This window comes from Gymnoscopelus microlampas (genome assembly GCF_963454915.1).
Source record: "Gymnoscopelus microlampas genome assembly, chromosome: 16".
Classification (NCBI taxonomy): domain Eukaryota; kingdom Metazoa; phylum Chordata; class Actinopteri; order Myctophiformes; family Myctophidae; genus Gymnoscopelus; species Gymnoscopelus microlampas.
Window position 1 is genome coordinate 47,709,116 of NC_139953.1, and position 20,784 is coordinate 47,729,899.

Genomic DNA, 20,784 nt, shown 5'->3' on the forward strand with positions numbered 1-20,784 from the left:
ATAATTCACAACTACAGTGCCAGATAATCACCAAGAGAGTTAAAAAAGATAAAACGTTTCAGTCATTCATTCGCTAATGCACGCAACTGTTTTGCCAGGTTTTATTTGTGTTGTTTCTCATAAGCGTGCATCCGTTGTCTGTCAACAACACAGCCGTCTGTGCCTTGACTTCTGTGCGCTGACTCTCTCCCCACCCGCCCCCGTTGCGCTTAAACCACATGCAAAAAGGCTGTTCGTGCACTGTACACAGTGGCCCTCATTTATCAACGCGGTGCAGACCAAATAATGGGCGTACGGCTTTCGACATTTATCAATACATCCTGACTTTGTCTTCAGCGTACGGCCCGCTCCGATCTCACGTCAGGTCGGAGGCAGTTGTTGCTAGGATTGGCTATATAGGATCGCTTGATAAATGTCACTTGGACGTTGGCCTACGGAAAAAAAAAGAAAAAAAAATAAGCTGTTTTTTACACTCCATTGATAAATGAGGGCCAGTGTGTTAACCGTTGTGCCAAAGGGCCAGGTCCCTCTGAAAATGGAGAGAAAGCATTCATCACCACAGGGCCCGGTGGCCTCTGCTATTGATTGGCTCCCCACACTGTCACTCTAACAGGCCTCTGCTATTGATTGGCTCCCCACGCTGTCACTCTAACAGGCCTCTGCTATTGATTGGCTTCCCACACTGTCACTCTACAGGTGGCTGAACATTGATTGGCTGGGCGGACCGTATTATGTACAGTGTGTCCTTTTATGGTCGATGTCAGGTGAAAACCTTAATATTTCTCATTGGTAGAATATATATAGAACCCACTGACAGACACACATAACCACTTTCACTTAAGAAATAGCACAAAAAAATAGCCGATCTACACGCTAACGTTGTGTACCACCTGGACGAGTGGACGCGTTGTGAGCTTGTAGATTGACAATTTTTGCTACCTTCGCACAACAACAAAGTAGTAATAATGTTATTGATGAGTTCAGCCTCCATATTCATCATCAAAGGTAGTGCTATACTACTGTAGCATCGTGTTTATGTGTGATATGTTTTAAAATGTGCGTTCATATTCTATTGAATAAGTATTTTTAGCGGCGCTAGCGGATCCTGCTCTATACCTGACTTTGTCCGTGTTCACCGTCAACGTTCTGATTGGTCAGACCCGTCAACGCTCTGATTGGTCAGACCCGTCAACGCTCTGATTGGTCAGACCCGTCAACAAAGTGATTGGTCAAGCTTCACGTGACACATGGCTATAAACACATTATAAACACATATCGATGACAAAATGTATCAAAGGCGCCGCTACCTTCACACAGGGTGTGATTTTTACATTCTTATTTATGTATTATTATTCAAAATAACTCATACATAACTCATGGGGGGGGGACACAAATGTGATGTTTGAGGCAGACGTGTTCATATAGGTTTCATTCTTAGACATAACATATTAGTTTATTCATTAGGCCTCATATTGCCCAAACTAGGCCACGGACGTCATCGATACACTTTACTTCAGTGGTTTTCAACCTTTTTCGTGTCAAGGACCCCCTAAATTGACACACATTAGCCCACGGACCCCCATTTGAAAAGATACTGTATGCCAGGGAGGGACTCAACCATTTTGATTTCTTGGGGGTCCCAATCTACACTGTATCACCATCATCATCAGTGTTCATTTAACTCTGAGAGTGTACAAATGGAACCAAATGGACCCGTTAGGGTCCATTTGGTTCCATATGTACACTCTCAGAGTTACAGACACATGAGGGTCAATTTGTTTCCTAACTATTAATTTGGCTTGGGACCCCCTTGAACCCCTTCAAGGACCACTGGTGGTCCCCGGACCACTGGTTGAGAACCACTGCTCTACTTTTTAACTGTTTGACTCTCTGCTAGCGTCATAAGCTGACTGTTGATTGGTCCCAGTGCCTTCACTCCTCTCTGCCTTGTCATTGGTTGGGCTTCAGGTGGACTGTGCGCTGGAATTGGTGCGTCTGGGGAAGCAGCGCGACATCCCCGGCCTGGAGCTGCTGTGTGACGACCTGGTCACCATGGAGACGCTGGTGTACGAGACGTCGTGCGAGCTGAGCGTCACGCTGCGCCACCTGCAGCAGCTCAGTGACATCAACAAGCTCCGCCTCCTCATGAAAAATGTAAGCCACGCCTCCTGCTACGACCTAGAACTTGTCTCACATGTTAAAGGGCAAGACCACTTTGGTAGAGGTTTGGGTTGTGTAGTTACCTTGCCATGATGTGACTCCAAAGGTGGGCAAGAAATAAAAAATAATTGCGCCATTGATTAGAAATTGATAATTCAAAATATGCTCCTCATTGACTTACATTGTACGGTAAAACAGCTCTCAAAGTCACTCTTTTAGCACAGAAATGAACCCAAACAAAGTTGATTCAGACAATATAGAACATCACCAGACTCAGTACTAGTAGAAACCCCGGACTGGATCGGCGGATCCGGATCCAGATCTTCAAATCAACAGGAAGTTGACATTTTTATTAAAAAAACAAACAGTACTGGGTTTGGTGATGTTCTATATTCTCTGAATCAGCTATGTTTGGGTTCATTTATGTGCTAAAAGAGTGACTTTGAGAGCTGTTTTACCGTACAATGTAAGTCAATGAGGAGCATATTTTGAATTATCAATTTCTAATCAATGGAGCAATTATTTTTTATTTCTTGCCCACCTTTAGAGTTACATCGTGGCAAGGTAACTACACAACCCAAACCTCTACCACAGTGGTCTTACCCTTTAAGATGTCAGTCGCAATGGGTCTTTCTCACTTCCTGTGCGTCTGCTAATGTCCTCCTCCAGTCCAGTCAGGAGCGCTACGTGAAGGACGTGTTCCAGTGGATGATGCCGTTCCTCCATCGCTGTGAGAGACAGGCGGCCGGAACCTCCAAGCTTCTGCTGAGAGAATACCTGGTCAGCCTGGCCCAGCAGGACCTCACCCTGCCTCTGAGCATCTTCCAGCACTCCAAGCCTGACGTCAGTCTGACACACACACACACACACACACACACACACACACACACACACACACACACACACACACACACACACACACACACACACACACACACACACACACACCAGTGGTATAAAGTACACACACACACACACCAGTGGTATAAAGTAACTAAGTACATTTGCTCAAGTACTTTTACTTTACTGGAGTAGTTCCGATTGTCTATACTTTTACTTCTACTCCATTAAATCTCAGAGGCAAATATTGTACTTTTACTCAACCACAGTTATTTGAAAACTTTGGTTACTAGTTACTTTGCAGATATAAATGATTACATTATGAAACATACATTAACCACTTTAGCCCTATTTTATACATAGGCTATTTGAAAATAGCCGATCTACAAGCTCACAACGCGTCGCAAGCTTGTAGTACACTTTTGGTACTCTAAGTACATTTTGATACCAATACTTTTGTACTTTTACTCAAGTCAATTTTGAATTCCGGACTTTTACTTAAGTACTTCTACATTGCAGTATTGATACTTTTACTTAAGTAAAACATTTGAGTACTTTTTTCCACCACTGACACACACACACACACACACACACACACACACACACACACACACACACACACACACACACACACACACACACACACACACACACACACACACACACACACACACACACACACACACACATTTCATCAGTGTATTTGTGCTGATGTCAGGGCCAGTGTCTTAGCCCTGCTGTATAATGCTATATTTATGACCCAGAGGGCACTGTCAAGGACAAGCCCTCCGGCTATTAAAACATATCTCTCTCACAGTCTCTCTCTGTCTCTCTCTCTCTCTCTCTCTCTCTCTCTCTCTCTCTCTCTCTCTCTCTCTCTCTCTCTCTCTCTCTCTCTCTCACATATAACAGAGTAGCTTCCTCTCCTCTCTATTCATTTCCATTTGATTCAAAGTGACTTTATTAAACATGGGAAACATATTTTAGTTTGCAAATGAAACAAATACAACGTATAAAATGTACTTACAGTTAAGGATATATTCCTACTAGTATAAGGACGTGTGTAATGAGCAGTTTAACATTTAGACTTAACAGTCAATCAGAATCAGAATCAGGTTTATTGTCACATCACAGGTTTACAAGGTAAAAAAGTGGGTGGAATTCGTTTTTGTACATCACTCCCATCGCAACGTTAAATTCCGTAGAAAGAAGAGTGGGGAGAGAGAAGAAGAAGAAGAGGGGTAGGGGGCAAGTGGGAAGGAGATCAAACAAGAGAACAATAGAAGGCCAAAAACAAGTTATCTACATATTTACAAAGTACCTGAGATAAGAGACAAACTAAGGTGCCTGAGCATAGCAGCAATGTATGTATACTGTGCATGATATACTTATAGACGCTAAGGTGCTTAGAGAGAAAAAAGCGCAATAAAAAAAACCAAAAAAAGTTTGTGCGTTATACATGGGGATTAAGGTGCAGAGGGTCAGTGCGTGTTCACCTAAGGGTGGACTGACCCTGGTATAATCCGCAGGTAGCTCCATGAGGGAGAGCAACAAAAAAAAAAAGTATTGTTTTAGTGGGTATAAAACAATACAGCAATAATAATAATAAACCGTCTTTCTGATGGTTGTATTCTAGTGTCAGCAGAAGATCCTTCTTCTTCTTCTTCTTCTTCTTCTTCTTCTTTGTATTATTATTGTAGTGTTAGTGTTATTTAAGCTGTAATAACGTGGCTCCTCTCTCTCCTCTCAGTGTCAACAGAAGATCATGGGGGATCCAGACCAGTTGATGGTGGTGGCTCTGGAGTGCATCTACAGCAGTGAGAGAGACGACCAGCTCAGTCTGTGTTACGACATCCTGGAGTGTCTGCCACAGAGAGGCTACGGGTCAGCACGCACACACACACGCACGCACGCACACACACACACACACACACACACACACACACACACACACACACACACACACACACACACACACACACACACACACACACACACACACACACACACACACACACACACACACACACACAGTAATGTTTTCCCCCACTTAAACCACCCAATGACCACTTCTAGTAGTGATTTATAATCACATTATAATGCATTATAAAAAGTGATTATGATGCATCATAAAATGATTATAATACATTACAACTAAGAGAAATGCACTAGGATCCTGTCCAGCAAGTGGCCCAGACATTAACTCTTTCACTGCCAGAATTATTGCTGGCCGCGTTTGCCCACTGCCAGAGATTTTTCATTGAAAAAAAAAAGTACTCAGGAGCTGAGATACAGAATTTTTAAGTTTTAAGTTAACAAGGAAGTGGATGGGAGTCTTTTCCTTCGAAAAATCATATCTCCTTGGTCTTTGGGCAGAAAAAAAAAAAATGAAAAAATTAAAATTACGTTTTTACGTCCGTGGCAGGATTGGTAAACGGTAGAGCTGTGCATTGGCACTGCCCTCACGATTCAATTCGATTACGATTCACCAGGTAACGATTCGATTTGATTCGATTCGACGATGCATCGCGATGCATCACACTTTTCTATATTATTGTACAACATGGAAACCTTTTCATCAGTCAATACAAGCAGTCAGATATACTGAACGACGTATAAATCTGCCTGCTTCTCTGTGCAATTGATTAAAAAACTAAAATTAAATAAATTTAATAAAAAAAACATATTTACTTTTTCAAAATTGATTATTCGATTAATCGATTATTGACATTTGTGAATCGATTCATAATTGTCCATGTCCGCATTGCGATTAATTGATTATTCGATTATTTTTTACACCACTAGTAAACGGGAATAATTACGTTTTTTACGTCCGTGGCAGTGGATGAGTTATACAATGCTTTAAAAATGTCTTATGATTATTGTCATAAAGCATTACTTATGCCTGTTCATAACATAATAATGCAGAATATTTGGCTCATGGTGCAGAGCCACATTCCTGTGAAAATCATCAGTTTGACAGATTGGTGCAGAATCTGATGAAGCAACTGTTGCATCACACACACAGGAATAACAATGTTTACTCTGCACTCTCTCTACCTGTCTGTCTGAGTTCTGTGATTGCACAACTAACGTGTTAGGTTACTCCGTTACTCGTAAAAAAAATAATCTGATTACAGTAACGGCGTTACTTGTAACGCGTTTCCCCCTAACACTGATCACAACACATCACATCACATCGCAACGCATTGTAAGCTTTGAGTTTAAGGGTTAAAATATCATCAGTTGTATAGGACAGGGGTCTTCAACGTTTTCAGGCCAAGGACCCCCCAGCTGAGAGAGAGATGAAGCAGGGACCCCCCTCTATATTGTATAAAACTGTATTCCAGATAAACTTTTGCTGCTCTTTTTTTCCCTCTACACCTATAACTCCAAAAATAGCCAATCTACAAGCTCACAACGCCTCGCGCTGCGAGGCGTTGTGAGCTTGTAGATCTGCTATTTTTGACTTAACCCATTAACACATTGCCTGCCTAAGACGTATATATACGTCATTTAGAAATCAGCTGTTGCCTGCCAATGACGTATATATACGTCTTTGGAAAAAAGGGAAAAAAAAAAAAAAAAAATCAAAAAAATTTTTTTATTTTTTTTTTTGCATTTTTTTATAATTTCAACCCTTGTCGAATTATGAACAGATTAGGAGCTAAAAATGTTCGAAGATTTGCTGCTCCATTCACTTCAATGTTAAAATTCAAACGGACAAACAATTCACTTTGTTTTTTGGTTTAAAACTACTGCTTTTGAGCTATATTGAAACATCAACCAAACATGTCAACGAGGTCAAAATGACCTCGTTGACATTTGTGAAACCACACCTGAATCTCATCTGTGATTAGAAACCATCTGGGGATCAATCATACTGGAGGAAAAAAATCTGTGGCTACGCGAACAGGTACCAAAAACATGGCAAAACCCTGGCAGGCAACAGCTAAAAATCTGAAAAAACTCTGGCAGGCAATGTGTTAAGACCTGAGGCGATTCTTTAAAAAAAATCTAAATCCTAACAGTTTTTTGAAAAAAATCTTACTTTAAAAAAAAACAAGCTCATAGCGCGGCACTCAGTGCCGCGCTATGAGCTTGTAGATCTGCTATTTTTGAATAGCCAAAGAAATCTAAAGTGATACAGATGCGTTCCAGGTCTTAATGGGTTAGTTCTCATCAGAAAAGGGATGCTAGGGTTCAAGTGGTTAATGTAAAAATAAAAAATAAAATCATATCACACAAAGATCTGGCGGACCCCCTGTAGTAACTCTGAGGACCCCCTAGGGGTCCCGGACCCCCTGTTGAAGACCCCTGGTATAGGACATTATGAAGCACTTTCATCTCCTCATGAATGGAAATCAATGCATCAAACAAACAAACACAAACAATATTGTATGTATTTAATTGTGAACAATTTGTGTGAATTTCTTCTCAGACTTGTAGCTCAGAGCAGAATGTGATTCTAGCTGTTCCAGTAGGAACGTGTTCATTATTTTGTATGTGTTTTGGGGCGTATATGAACATGAGCTTTTAGCTTCCATTTCCACAGGATTTGGATTAGCAATGCTCTGCTGCTGCATAGAAAATGTCCTCAATAATTACTCTGGCTCTATTTTTCCTCCTCCTGGTGTTTTCTCTCCCTCTCTGGGAGTGATGTGTAAGGCCCTGCTAAGCTCTGGAATTGACATCCCAGCTTAGAATATCCTTGTTGTCAACTTGAAACCTTGTATGTTCAAAACCCTTATTTTCAGTGAATGGAAGAAGAAAATAACCTGTGTTCCAATGGATCCTATGTAGTTGTTATTTAGGCACAAGCTCATTTTGATATTTTTCATTGGTTCTCAAAGTGGGGTCCGGGGACCCCCAGGGGTACTTGAGGGGGTTCCAGGGGGTCCCCAGCTAAATGATGGATAGAAACCAAATGGACCCTTATGGGTCTGTAACTCTGAGAGTGTACAAATGGAACCAAATGGACCCTAACGGGTCCATTTGGTTCCATTTGTACACTCTCAAAGTTAAATTAACAGTGATTTTACAATATAAATGGGGGTCCCAGGGATAGAAAGGCCATTCAATGGGGGTCCGTAGCCTAATGCATGTCAAACTGGGGGTCCTTGGAATTAAAATGGTTGAGAATCACTGCTAGAGCCATAACAATCTTCTCTTATGGGGATCCCTGAGGCATATCTTTTCAAATGGGGGTCCGCGGCCTAATAAGTGTCAATTTGGGGGTCCTTGACATGAAATAGTTTGAGAACCAGTGGGTTAAATATCTATAAAACCCACAGGCACACTTAACCACTTTCACCATGAAAATGATTCCAAAGTAGTAAAACATAGTATTGATCTGCAAGCTCACGTCGTGTCGTGTTGTGAGCTTGCCGTTCTGGTGTTGTTGCTACTTCTGCCTCACACTCTTGTACAACGAAGTAGAGAATACAATAAGATTCAATATTCAGATACAAGGTTTCTGCTCAACAGCAATGATATAAAATGATGTGTAAGGCCCCACTAAGCTCTGGAATCCCCGTCCCGACTGAGAGTATTATAGAGTTGACTTTCAGTGAGTCAGGTGAGCCGGTTTCAACCGTATTTAGAGAAAGAGTCTAACATAAGTGGGTGGTAGAAAAAGTACTTGCAGAAGATCAACCAATCAAATGTAGAATACTGTTAGGCCTATGTAGTTCTACACGTTACTGTGTAGTGTATATTGACGCGTGTGTGTGTGTGTGTGTGTGTGTGTGTGTGTGTGTGTGTGTGTGTGTGTGTGTGTGTGTGTGTGTGTGTGTGTGTGTGTGTGTGTGTGTGTGTGTGTGTGTGTGTGTGTGTGTGTGTGTGTGTGTGTGTGTGTGTGTTTTGTCAACATCTTACAGGCCAGAGACAGACATCACACCAACACTTCACGACCAGGTGGACAAACTGGAGAAACATCTCAGGTAACACACACACACACACACACACACACACACACACACACACACACACACACACACACAGGTGAAAACATAATCCCTGGGCTAGTAGACATTAACATTGCTTATTACACGGCTTGGTTGAATGCTCGATTCTGATTGGTCAGTCATCGGTCATTATTTCTGGATAATGACCGATGATAATGACCGGTGAGACCGACGAGGAAACTCTGTAATCAGAGACTCAGAACACCTGCTCATATCAACCTGCGCTGCTTGATTTTATGCTTTATCCAACATTGACAGCCATGTAAACAAACAACCAATGTCATTTACAACTAAACGTTGCTCTCAAGAATGTTTTTGAAAACATTTGAAGTGAGAAATAGACGATGCAATAACCGAAAAGTCATTCTATTTGATCCACTGCACTTCCTTGTTTATCGTGGCACAACAACGGGGGAATACCAAAACGCTCGCCCCAAAACATAGTCGCCCTGGGGCAAATCCGGCGGTATTACAGGCAAATCGGCAGTAAATAGAATGGGGGGCGAGTGTGTTTTGGGGCGAGTTTTTTTCCATTTCGTCATTTGTTTTTGCGAGGCGAACTTGTCCGCCCAGCCCAATACTTATGGAATACTTTCATTGCCGTAAGCAAGGAAATACTTCGTTTTGTTGTTACTTTTGGGTAAATGTATTTATGTATGTATTAAGTAGCCGTGTAATAAGCGGGATAATGCATGGGGAGGTAGTCATTATTGAAATTTAAAGCCCTTCAGGGCGATTAACCACCTCGGCTTCGCCTCGGTGGTTAATCGCCCTGTCGGGCTTTAAATTTCAATAATGACTACCTCCCCATGCATTATTCCTTGCATAGAGGGTGGGTCACAAACGTAACATCCGGACTTGTTCCAATCCGCACAGAACTTTACACAAACACTGTTCAGGTGTCTGCCAAGAGAATAGTCACACCAGGCCCCCCTAAGTTAGTTACTTCAGGACCATGGACAGCAGCTATAGTTACTTCAGCACCATGGACAGCAGCTATAGTTACTTCAGGACCATGGACAGCAGCTACAGTTACTTCAGGACCATGGACAGCAGCTACAGTTACTTCAGGACCATGGACAGCAGCTATAGTTACTTCAGGACCATGGACAGCAGCTATAGTTACTTCAGGACCATGGACAGCAGCTATAGTTACTTCAGGACCATGGACAGCAGCTACAGTTACTTCAGAAACATGGACAGCAGCTACAGTTACTTCAGAACCATGGACAGCAGCTACAGTTGCTTCAGAACCATGGACAGCAATATAGTTACTTCAGAACCATGGACAGCTACAGTTAGCTTGCAGACATCTCTGTGCTATGTTGCTATGCTTTCTCGCTCTCTCTGTCTCTGTCTGTCTTTCTTTCTCTCTCTGTCTCTCTCTTATAGTTTACTAAAATCTATGTTGGCGGTGCCTTGATGGCGTCGTAATGGCTGACTTTACACTCGGTTGCATGGTGACAATAGCAGATCTACAAGCTCACAACGCGTCTTAGCGTGACGTGTTGTGAGCTTGTAGATCTGCTATTTTCGGAGCACAACACCCGAGCGCAACCAAACATAACATGACTTGTCTTTTAGTTCTACTGGATCTCTTCTCCACTCGTTCATTTAGACTAGTTTTTATTTGTTGACGACATTGTCAATATATTAGTCATTATCTTATTAGTTTTAGTCATCATAGCCTAGTTTTTATTTCGTTTTTGTCAGTGAAAAAAGGTAGTCGACGAACATTTTTCGTCATAGTTTTAGTCGACAAAGTCAACACTGGTTTGGAAAAATGGGGGCCCCCACATGTGGCCCCCAGCGTGACTGTTTAGGGCAGTGGTTCTCAAACTTTTTCATGTCAAGGACCCCCAAATAGACGCATATTACCTTACGGACCCCCATTTGAAAAGATAAGCCAGGGACCCCAATAAGAGAAGGTTTTTATGGCTCTCTAGCAGTGATTTTCAACCATTTTAATTTCAAGGACCCCCAGTTTAACATGCATTAGGCTACGGACCCCCATTTAATGGCATTTATACCTCTGGGACCCCAATTCATATTGTAAAATCAATGTTAATTTAACTCTGAGAGTGTACAAATGGAACCAAATGGACCCTAACCTAATTTGGTTCCATTTGTACACTCTCAGAGTTACAGAACCATAAGGGTCCATTTGGTTCCTGTCCATCATTTAGCTGGGGACCCCCTGGAACCCCCTCAAGTACCCCCACTTTGAGAACCAATGGTTTAGGGGTTTGGCCGTTACAATAGTCAAACCAGGGGCCACATCAGGGCACACTGTTGCTCCAATCCACACCAAACTTGGCACAGATACTGTTCAGGGGTCTGCCATGAAAATAGTCAGATCAAAAACCAAATGTGTTTAACACTTCAAATGACCATGACTCGGTGAGCATTGCTCTGATCAGCACAATATAGGACTGGATGATGATGCATATATATTGTGTGTGTGTGTGTGTGTGTGTGTGTGTGTGTGTGTGTGTGTGTGTGTGTGTGTGTGTGTGTGTGTGTGTGTGTGTGTGTGTGTGTGTGATGCAGTGTGGTAGAGGTCCTGGAGAAACATGGTCTTCAGAAGCCCATCTCCTTCGTGAAGAACAGTCAGAACAGTGAAGAGGAGGCTCACCACCTGATGGTCAAACTCTGTCGCCACACCGGACGCAAGTACGAACACACACACACACACACACACACACACACACACACACACACACACACACACTCTCTCTGATTGATTGAATATTTCATTGAATATTGTTTTGTGTGTGTGTGTGTGTGTGTGTGTGTGTGTGTGTGTGTGTGTGTGTGTGTGTGTGTGTGTGTGTGTGTGTGTGTGTGTGTTCAGAAACCCTCCGGTCAGTGAGACAGTATGGAGAGGTCTTCTCCAGGACCTGTTGGACATGCAGCAGAACGTCTACACCTGTCTGAACCCGGAGACCTGCCACCAGGTGAAGAGCATGGTCCTAAAGCCCTCACTGTTTTCATACATCCGTTTAACTCTGAGAGACGTTCAGATGGAACCAAATGGCAGTGGTGTAAAGTAACTAACTACATTTACTCAAGTACTGTACTTAAGTACAATTTTGAGGTACTTTTACTTTACTGGAGTATTTCCAATTGTCTATACTTTTACTCCACTACATCTCAGAGGCAAATATTGTACTTTTACTCCACTACAATTATTTGAAAACTTTAGTTACTAGTTACTTTGCAGGTATAAATGTATTACATTATAAAACATACATTAACCACTTTAGCCCTGTTTTATACATAGGCTATTTGAAAATAGCAGATCTACAAGCTCACAACGCGTCGCATCGCGACGCGTTGTGAGCTCGTAGATCTGCTATTTTAAAACATTTTAATACTTTTACTTTTGGTACTTTATATACATTTTGATACCAATACTTTTGTACTTTTACTCAAGTAAATTTTTCATTCCGGACTTTTACTTGTAACAGAGTACTTCTACATTGCGGTATTGATAGTTTTACTGAAGTAAAACATTTTAGTACGTTTCCCACCTAATGCCAAAGGGCCCCTCACTGCTCCATCTCTGCTTCCATTCACACCCTCTCTGAGTGAAACAAACACTCAGGATTTCACAGTGTGCTGCACAACCTTCATTTCCACGTCTGTGATGAAGCTTAATGAACAGAAAGATAAAGTGGTGTGTGAACGTGTTCTGCTAACTGTGCATCAGAGCTGACAGTGTGTTATTGATGCTCTCTCACTAAAGCATTTCAGCTGCACATCAAACACTGCTTCTAGACGCTTGACTTTGTCCTTTTCTTCATTTGACTCTCATGCAATTAACGTCTGAAATAATACAACTTTGTTACGCTGTGACACTGATAATTCATGTTGGAGCGTCGCCTGTTTTATTGTCTTCTTGTCTTTGTAGAACTTTACACATCTGTTTCATTGTCTTCTTGTCTTTGTAGAACTTTACACATCTGTTTCATTGTCTTCTTGTCTTTGTAGAGCTTTACACATCTGTTTCATTGTCTTCTTGTCTTTGTAGAACTTTACACATCTGTCTCATTGTTCTCTTGTCTTTGTAGAACTTTACACATCTGTCTCATTGTTCTCTTGTCTTTGTAGAACTTTACACATCTGTCTCATTGTTCTCTTGTCTTTGTAGAGCTTTACACATCTGTCATCCACAGCAGGTTTAGGGAAGAACACGACACTCTACAGTTAGGCTTATCACAATGATGTGAGCTGGTTTTAACTGAATGACTGCCAGAATTATTTCAGATGTTTTGCTGTTTTCTGCCAGAGATTTTTCATTGAAAAAACAAAAGTACTCAGGAGCCGAGATACATCATTTTTAAGTTTTGAGTTAACAAGGAAGTGGATGGGAGTCTAAATCTTCGAAAAATCATATCTCCTTGGTCTTTGGGTCAAATTGGCCAAGTGCGCTATTTAATAGATCGCATTTATGCGTGATTGGCAGGGATTGAGTTAATGCAGTGGTGAAAAAGTACTACAATTATTTACTTAAGTAAAAGTATCAATACTGCAATATAGAAATATTCTGTTACAATTAAAAAAGTACCAAAAGTAAAAGTACCAAAATGTTTGAAAATAGCCTAGGTATAAAGTAGGGCTAAAGTGGTTAATGTGTGTTTTATAATAGAATGATTTATATCTGAAAAGTAACTAGTAACTCAAATAATTGTAGTGGAGTAAAAGTACAATATTTGCCTCTGAGGTGTAGTGGAGTAGAAGTAAAAGTACTGAAAACTGGAAATACTCCAGTGAAAATACCAAAACAATTGACTTAAGTGCAGTACTTGAGTAAAACTTACTTAGTTACTTTCCACCACTGCTGTTAGACTTATCACAATGATGTGAGCTGGTTCTAATGAAACGTTCTCTCTGCTGGTTCTAATGAAACGTTCTCTCTGCTGGTTCTAATGAAACGTTCTCTCCTCTCTGCTCCAGGTTTTTGTGGAGTCACTGCTGTGCTCCAGCCGTGTGGAAAACATCCGCCTGGCGGGCCAGCTCATGCACTGCTCAAAGGTACGTCGGACTCTGACTGTTCCTCCCAACTTCATACAGTACATTTATATCCATCCATCGACTCCTCCCTCACTCAGTAAATGTATGTTCTGTAACTGAACAAACACTCTATAGCAATGATTGCTATCAGAATATAGAGCTATGTAACACTATTTTAACACATTGAGTGCCAGGGGTTTTTCAAAACAGGGTACCTCCAGTGCCTGGATTTTTAACCTTTTTTGGACCTTTTTCAAGTAGTCACAAAACATTTTCAGTGATCACCGTCCTCACGGTGATACCCTCATTACATAGACGGATTAAAGTGGAAATGGGCCCTGTGCACAAAATCGCAACGGACCCCCCCCCCCCCCCCCGCGCGCGAAGCGCGCGCGGATTTTTTTGCGGTTATTGCGGTTATATTGGCCGTTTTGGGGCGTTTTTTGGTTACTTTATTTCGGTTTTAGGGTTAGGGTTAGGGTATATATATATATATTATATATATTTTTTTAAAAGCCTATTAAATCCAAGGCCCCCCATTGGCTCAGGGCCCTGTGCATGTGCACACTTTGCCCAAGCCGTAATCCGTCCCTGCCTCATTACACACATAGAGGTCTCGTACAATCCGGGGAAAAAGATTAAAAACATTCGGTAATCCGTTCCATAGTTGCAGCCAGTTGAAAATAGTCGAAAATACATCGTAAAAACAAAAAGTACACAGGAGCCGAGATACAGGCTTTTGAAGTCATAACTTAACAAGGAAGTGGATTGGAGTCTAAATGTTCGTAAAATTATATCTCCTGGTGCTGTGAAGGGAAAAAAAAAAAACACACCTCGTTTGGATTATGAAAAACGGTCCGGACCGTTTTTGGCACTCAATGTGTTAAGAATTACATATCATCACTTATACCGCCTTTAAGATTAGAAGCATTTCTCTCATAGGCAGACAGTTATGTACAGGGGTGCACATAACTTTTTTGGTCTAGTACTCAGAAGAGCACCTGGAGATGTTACTTGGTGCTCACCAAATAAATGGAAAATAAAAGGTCCCCCTCGTTTTGTCAACAGGGGGGGGGGGGGGGGGTTCACCCACTTGCAGCATGCGTCCCCTCCCCCCCTCCGCCTAATGGCTGCGTATGGGGCCGACTACTGCTTTAGCGTGATCGTGTGAGTGTGGCTTCAGGAAGTAAATTCCTGTCCCAGCGGTCCCAGCTGTTGGTGCGCGGAATCGCTTCCCTTCGTCTGATGTGCCGTGCGCTCAGCATGCATTTTGACCACGCATGCGCTGCCAGTTATGTGCACCCCTGGTTATGTACGTACTGTTTTAAAGGGGAGTTTTGCCCCACGGTTTTCTTACCATTTCTATGATATGATATCCTAGAATGAATGGTACAGAATGCACCTTTCATAACTCCACCCCGGGTGCCTATGATCCTTGCGCTAAATCACATATTTTAACACATCAAGTGCCATAAACGGTCCGGACCGTTTTTGAGGATCCAAACGAGAAGTGCCGAAACCGGTCCGGACCGTTATTGACCCAATTGTATTTTTATACGAGGGGCCCACGTTGGGCGCTAAAACGAAACTTTGAGATCACCCAAGGAGTTTCTGAGAAGAAGAGGCTGGATGTGGATCCATGTCAAAAATCCTTCCGGTCGGCGTTTCCAATGTTATCTCCTTGACTAAAAGCTTAATATCTCCATTTCTTTTTAACATGTTGGAAACGAGCCGTTTTCGATCGGCAATCATGCTGCAATGGAAGATCGCGTTGGAAATAATATTGTTCCAGGCGTTAGTCGGGACCCTCCGCCGTCTCGCACGCATGCTTTGTTTACATGCACTTCCGCGTCGGGGCTTCTACAGCACGAAACGTATAACGCAAGTGGATGGAAGAAATGCAGGCACTCAACGTATAATATTTTAATAAACCTCTGGCACCCAATGTGTTAATACCTTTTTGTTTATTTTGGTGAGATCTGACGTTCATAGTGACAGAACACTATATGCAATGTGATTGTCTTGAATGCGCCCCACCAGAAGTCTAACTAGACGAGATTGAAATCTTGAGATTTCAATTGTAGTTTGGATGTTGTTTTCATCAGTACTTGAACCACTCTGTGACATGTTGTTGTGCAGCCTTTACTGAACGTTGCATTACTGTTCCCAGGTCAGTCAGGACGTGCCGGTCAGCCTTTCCTTCCGGGGTAAAGGTCAGGGGCTCAGAGTGTCCTATGACAGGAGTGTGGAGCTGGTGCTGGCCGCTGCCAGAGAATACTTCAACTCCTCCACCACACTGACGGACCCCTGCATGGACCTGGCCAGGTGAGGAGCCTGGGTGTCTTAAAGGCATTGACGGCGAGTCAGAGATAAACAAACACCGCGCCTCCAGCAGTTTGTTTCCCCGACCACCAGGGGGTGACGCAGGAGGGACTTCCATAGAGCTAAGGGGACTTCTGAAGGGGCCATGCCGAAAATAGGTTCCTTTATTCGGATATAATTCGCGGAACTGCCCGCCCCTGCTGGTTCTCTGAATTTTTATTTTTAAATAGGCTCTTTCATGATAAATTGACCACATATATGAAGTTAAACAACTAAATTCTATCCAAACGCTATCTTAAAAGTAAATTCTGTGCCTCAAAAACGAAGTTTGAGAGCGTCTTAAAACCGAAAGTAAAAAGTTCACACGGACACGGACGCGCACGGACGCGCACATGCGTGCGTTAATTTACGCCCCGGACAAACATAAATAGTAGGGAAAATACGGATTTCAGAAAGAGGACTGTGTTTCAATGCAGGAAAACACCCCAGCATCATTATATAGTGGCTGATAGAGGGGAAACAATGCAAAATATATATATATATATATATATATATATATTTTTTTTTTATTTAGGCTTAATGTTGCCTAGAATCCCTTTAACTGTGTTACTATGACTTGTGAGCAGAAAGACATCTGGGATGCAATGGTTCTCTCATCCTCGGAATTAGTAGTAGTTTTATTATTATTATTAGTGTGTCTGCCATGCCAATGGCAAAACACTTCATAATAATGATAACATATTCTTCCCGCCAAAAGTGTCCCGGCATGTCGCCCGCACGGTTGACAAAACCCCCCCAATATATACATTAGAATGTGTGGCTCGGCCGGGACAAGTGTGTGATACAATTTCTTACCGTTAAGCGTTACCAAGAAAACGCCCAAAGAAGCCATTGAAACCAAACTAATGGAGATACGAGGTTTCTGCCCGACAACAACGATTTGATGTTGTCAACAGACTGACATCAAAGCTGTTCTCCAGCGGCCTTCTGGACAGGAAACACAGAGCTTTGTCCTGACCAATGAAAGAGGAGGAAAGATGGTGAACAGGCCAGAGCTAGAGATGTAATGAGACCGTGTTGACGCGCACGCACGCACGCACAAACACACACACACACACACACACACACACACACACACACACACACACACACACACACACACACACACACACACACACACACACACACACACACACACACACACACACACAGTGGGATGGGGGGAGATAGATGGTGCTGTCTGTGTGTGTCTGGTGGGGGAGGGGTGGGGGGGACATCTGTATTGGTTACTATAAATGAGTGACGACCCAATTACTGTCCCAGTTCCCTGCTAGGTGTATGCAGGTATTTAGAGGTCCTCTATTATCATCACTTCAGGTTCTGCACAAACGCCACAAACACTATCTTACTACATTCTTTGGAATGTTCAGCTCACACCCTGCTTCATTACTGGCTTCCAGATGTTTCTGCTGTGTCACTACTGCAGCTTTTACCATCGTGAGCAGCATCTGAGCTGTTAACCCCTTGTTTGCTCCTATATGTACGCACGCACGCACGCACACACACACACACACACACACACACACACACACACACACACACACACACACACACACACACACACACACACACGCACTCTCCATTGTGGGCCTCAGTGCAGATAGTTACAACCATCGATGGCCTGGTTTTCATACAGATGAACTAATGTGGTTATTCATTATGTCTCCATAAAGTCTCATTTTCAGCACTCTGATTATGTTTAAGTCACCCATTGATTCTGCTATATTTGGATGGGAAACGTTTGTTTCTTTACATTTTCAAATGTCTTTGCCTATAATGACCACATGTCATTAAGTAGGAAGTGGCTAAACTGTTGTTTAAGGTATATATTTTATTATTATTTGTGTGTGTGTGTACATCAGGGCGTGTCTCCAGCTCATCACAGATCGTCCTCCAGCCATCCAGGAGGAACTGGACCTCATCAGCGCCCTCTCTCTGCTGGAGGACTTCAGTGTCAACATCCTGCCTCTGCAAGGTAAAGGCAGCCAAGACACAAATAAAAGAAAGACCTGCCAGGCCACCTGAAAGACCATCTCTGGGAAAATGAATCTGAGATAAATGTATTTGTATAAATCTGATAGCATTTTAGAAGAAGGGGGGGAAATGTTTTAGATGACGTCATTTCCGGGTGCATCCTTCTCTGGAAGTCAAGGCATCATTCATAGGTTGGCGAAGAGCGCCCTCTAGCGCAATCACTAGAAACACATAAAATGTTTTAATATTACGCCATTGGCAGACAATATGTTAATCAACTGTCTTCAGTATCAGCAAGCCTGTCTTGAAGAACATACAGGAACATATTGTTATGTTGCCCCCTAGTGGATCATATTTAAGCAATATTACACGAGAGGGTGTGCTTTACCGTCATTATTGCCACGCCAGTAATGCGGTCAGGAACTTGTAGATCGGCTATTTTCGCCGTGCTGTTTGTTTTCGTCTGTTTGTTTTCCTACCGTGGGACAGCGTGACGTCACAGCACAGCTGTGCCATATATGGTCTAATCAGGTGCGGACTGCAGTGCGGAGTGATTTATTAATGTGATTAGGCCCGTGCTATCATGCTGGTTTGAACGCACGGCTAGATACAGTAGCTATTTCAACCAATCACATTGCTTGGTCGGAACTACCTGTTGTATAATGTGTGTTGTTCTTGTCGTTGTGTTTTCTCTGTCAGTGCGCCTGCGGTCTGACCGTGTCTCTGTGGTAGAGCAGTGCATCTCTCAGTGTTCTACAGCCTACAGACAAGCTGCTACACTGCTCAACCTGGCTGCTCTGCTCCGGGTGGCAGGTACACGCGCGCGCACACACACACACACACACACACACGCACACACACACGCACGCACGCACGCACACACACACACACACACACACACACACACACACACACACACACACACACACACACACACACACACACACACACACACACACACACACACACACACACACACACACACACACACACACACACACATCCTGATGAAGATGAGGTAAGACATAGTGTTTGACGCCACTGGAGGGGGTTGAGAGAGAGAGAGAGAGAGAGAGAGAGAGACGTGGGAAAATATTTGATATTGTGGTGTTCTGCAGAACATATCTGTAGGTATGTGGGGGGCATGCTGTAGGTATTTGGGGGGCATGCTGTAGGTATGTGGGGGGCATGCTGATCTAAGCTTTCAAGATACTTTGAATTTTGTTTGGTTCTTTTTTTTTTCTTTAGTTTTTTCCCACCTTTACTTCACACCCTGCAGTTTGTCCTCCAAGCACCAGATGAAAGGATCAAATGGATTTACACACAATGTTTGACTGACTCTTGAATACAACAGAGAATGCAGTCATATACACCACACACACACACACACACACACACACACACACACACACACACACACACACACACACACGAGGCGTTGTGAGCTTGCAGATCGGCTATTTTTGGCAAAGAGGCATAGAGGGAAAAAGAGCAGACCAAGTGAACAGAAAAAGTTGAATCTGCAACACAATTTTATACAGTATAGAGGAGGGGGTCCCTGCTTTGTTTCTCTCTCAGCTAGGGGGTCCTTGGCCTTAAAACGTTGAAGACCCCTGCACTAAGGATTCTAAGTGTTCCTCTCTGTAGCGTGGTGCAGTATTGAGAGAACATATGTAAGTGGAAGGGTTGGTAACTCTGTGTGTGTGTGTGTGTGTGTGTGTGTGTGTGTGTGTGTGTGTGTGTGTGTGTGTGTGTGTGTGTAGGAGACGAGGAGGTCAAGCGTAAGGGTCAGGTGTTGACCCTGCTGGCGGAGCAGGCTCTCCAGTGTCTGGACTTCAAGGCTTCCTACATCCACTGTCAAGACCTCATGGCTGCAGGTACACACACACACACACACACACACACACACACACACACACACACACACACACACACACACACACACACACACAGTGCTTCATCGCTTCTTCAGTGGTTCTTTGGGATGTTTGTGGTGCTACAGTATATAACAATTAATAATGTAATAAATGTGTTTATTGTGTATTATACTGTACCTCACACCTTGTCGTTCCAATAACCCTTTTAATATTTTAAATATTGGCCTTCGCTTAACACATCCACTGCCAGGCCCGTAGTCCTACGGGCCGTTAAATCCAACCGTTAACTGCCGTTCCCGTAGCCCGTAGTCCCGTAGTTTTCCCATGTTAAATCGTGCAGGTGCAGATTCCGGATTTTTTTTGCACTTCCGGTCTCGAAGTGGGCGGACCGGAAACGAAATAATACTGTTTCCGGTTTTTCTCCCGCCTCCGTTTCCTGTCTAGCGGTCAACTTTGGACGCCATTATCTCTGGCTTGTTGTTTTTCTCACCGCATCCACCATTTTAGCGTTTTCCTCTCGTTCTCCAGAATGCAGTGTCGGATCGCCGCACGGTTTTCAGCGTTTTGTT

General features: G+C 42.9%; 1 protein-coding gene across 1 annotated transcript in view; it reads left to right on the forward strand.

Moving 5' to 3' along the window:
- Positions 1-20,784, forward strand: part of nbas (NBAS subunit of NRZ tethering complex) — a 250,929-nt gene that overhangs the window by 87,746 nt on the left and 142,399 nt on the right. Inside the window, 11 exon segments of the mRNA XM_084082265.1 lie at positions 1,969-2,154; positions 2,830-3,003; positions 4,751-4,884; positions 8,880-8,942; positions 11,517-11,639; positions 11,821-11,923; positions 13,926-14,003; positions 16,153-16,307; positions 18,227-18,339; positions 19,038-19,151; positions 20,102-20,215. Coding sequence (XP_083938391.1) covers positions 1,969-2,154; positions 2,830-3,003; positions 4,751-4,884; positions 8,880-8,942; positions 11,517-11,639; positions 11,821-11,923; positions 13,926-14,003; positions 16,153-16,307; positions 18,227-18,339; positions 19,038-19,151; positions 20,102-20,215 — 1,357 coding nt within the window.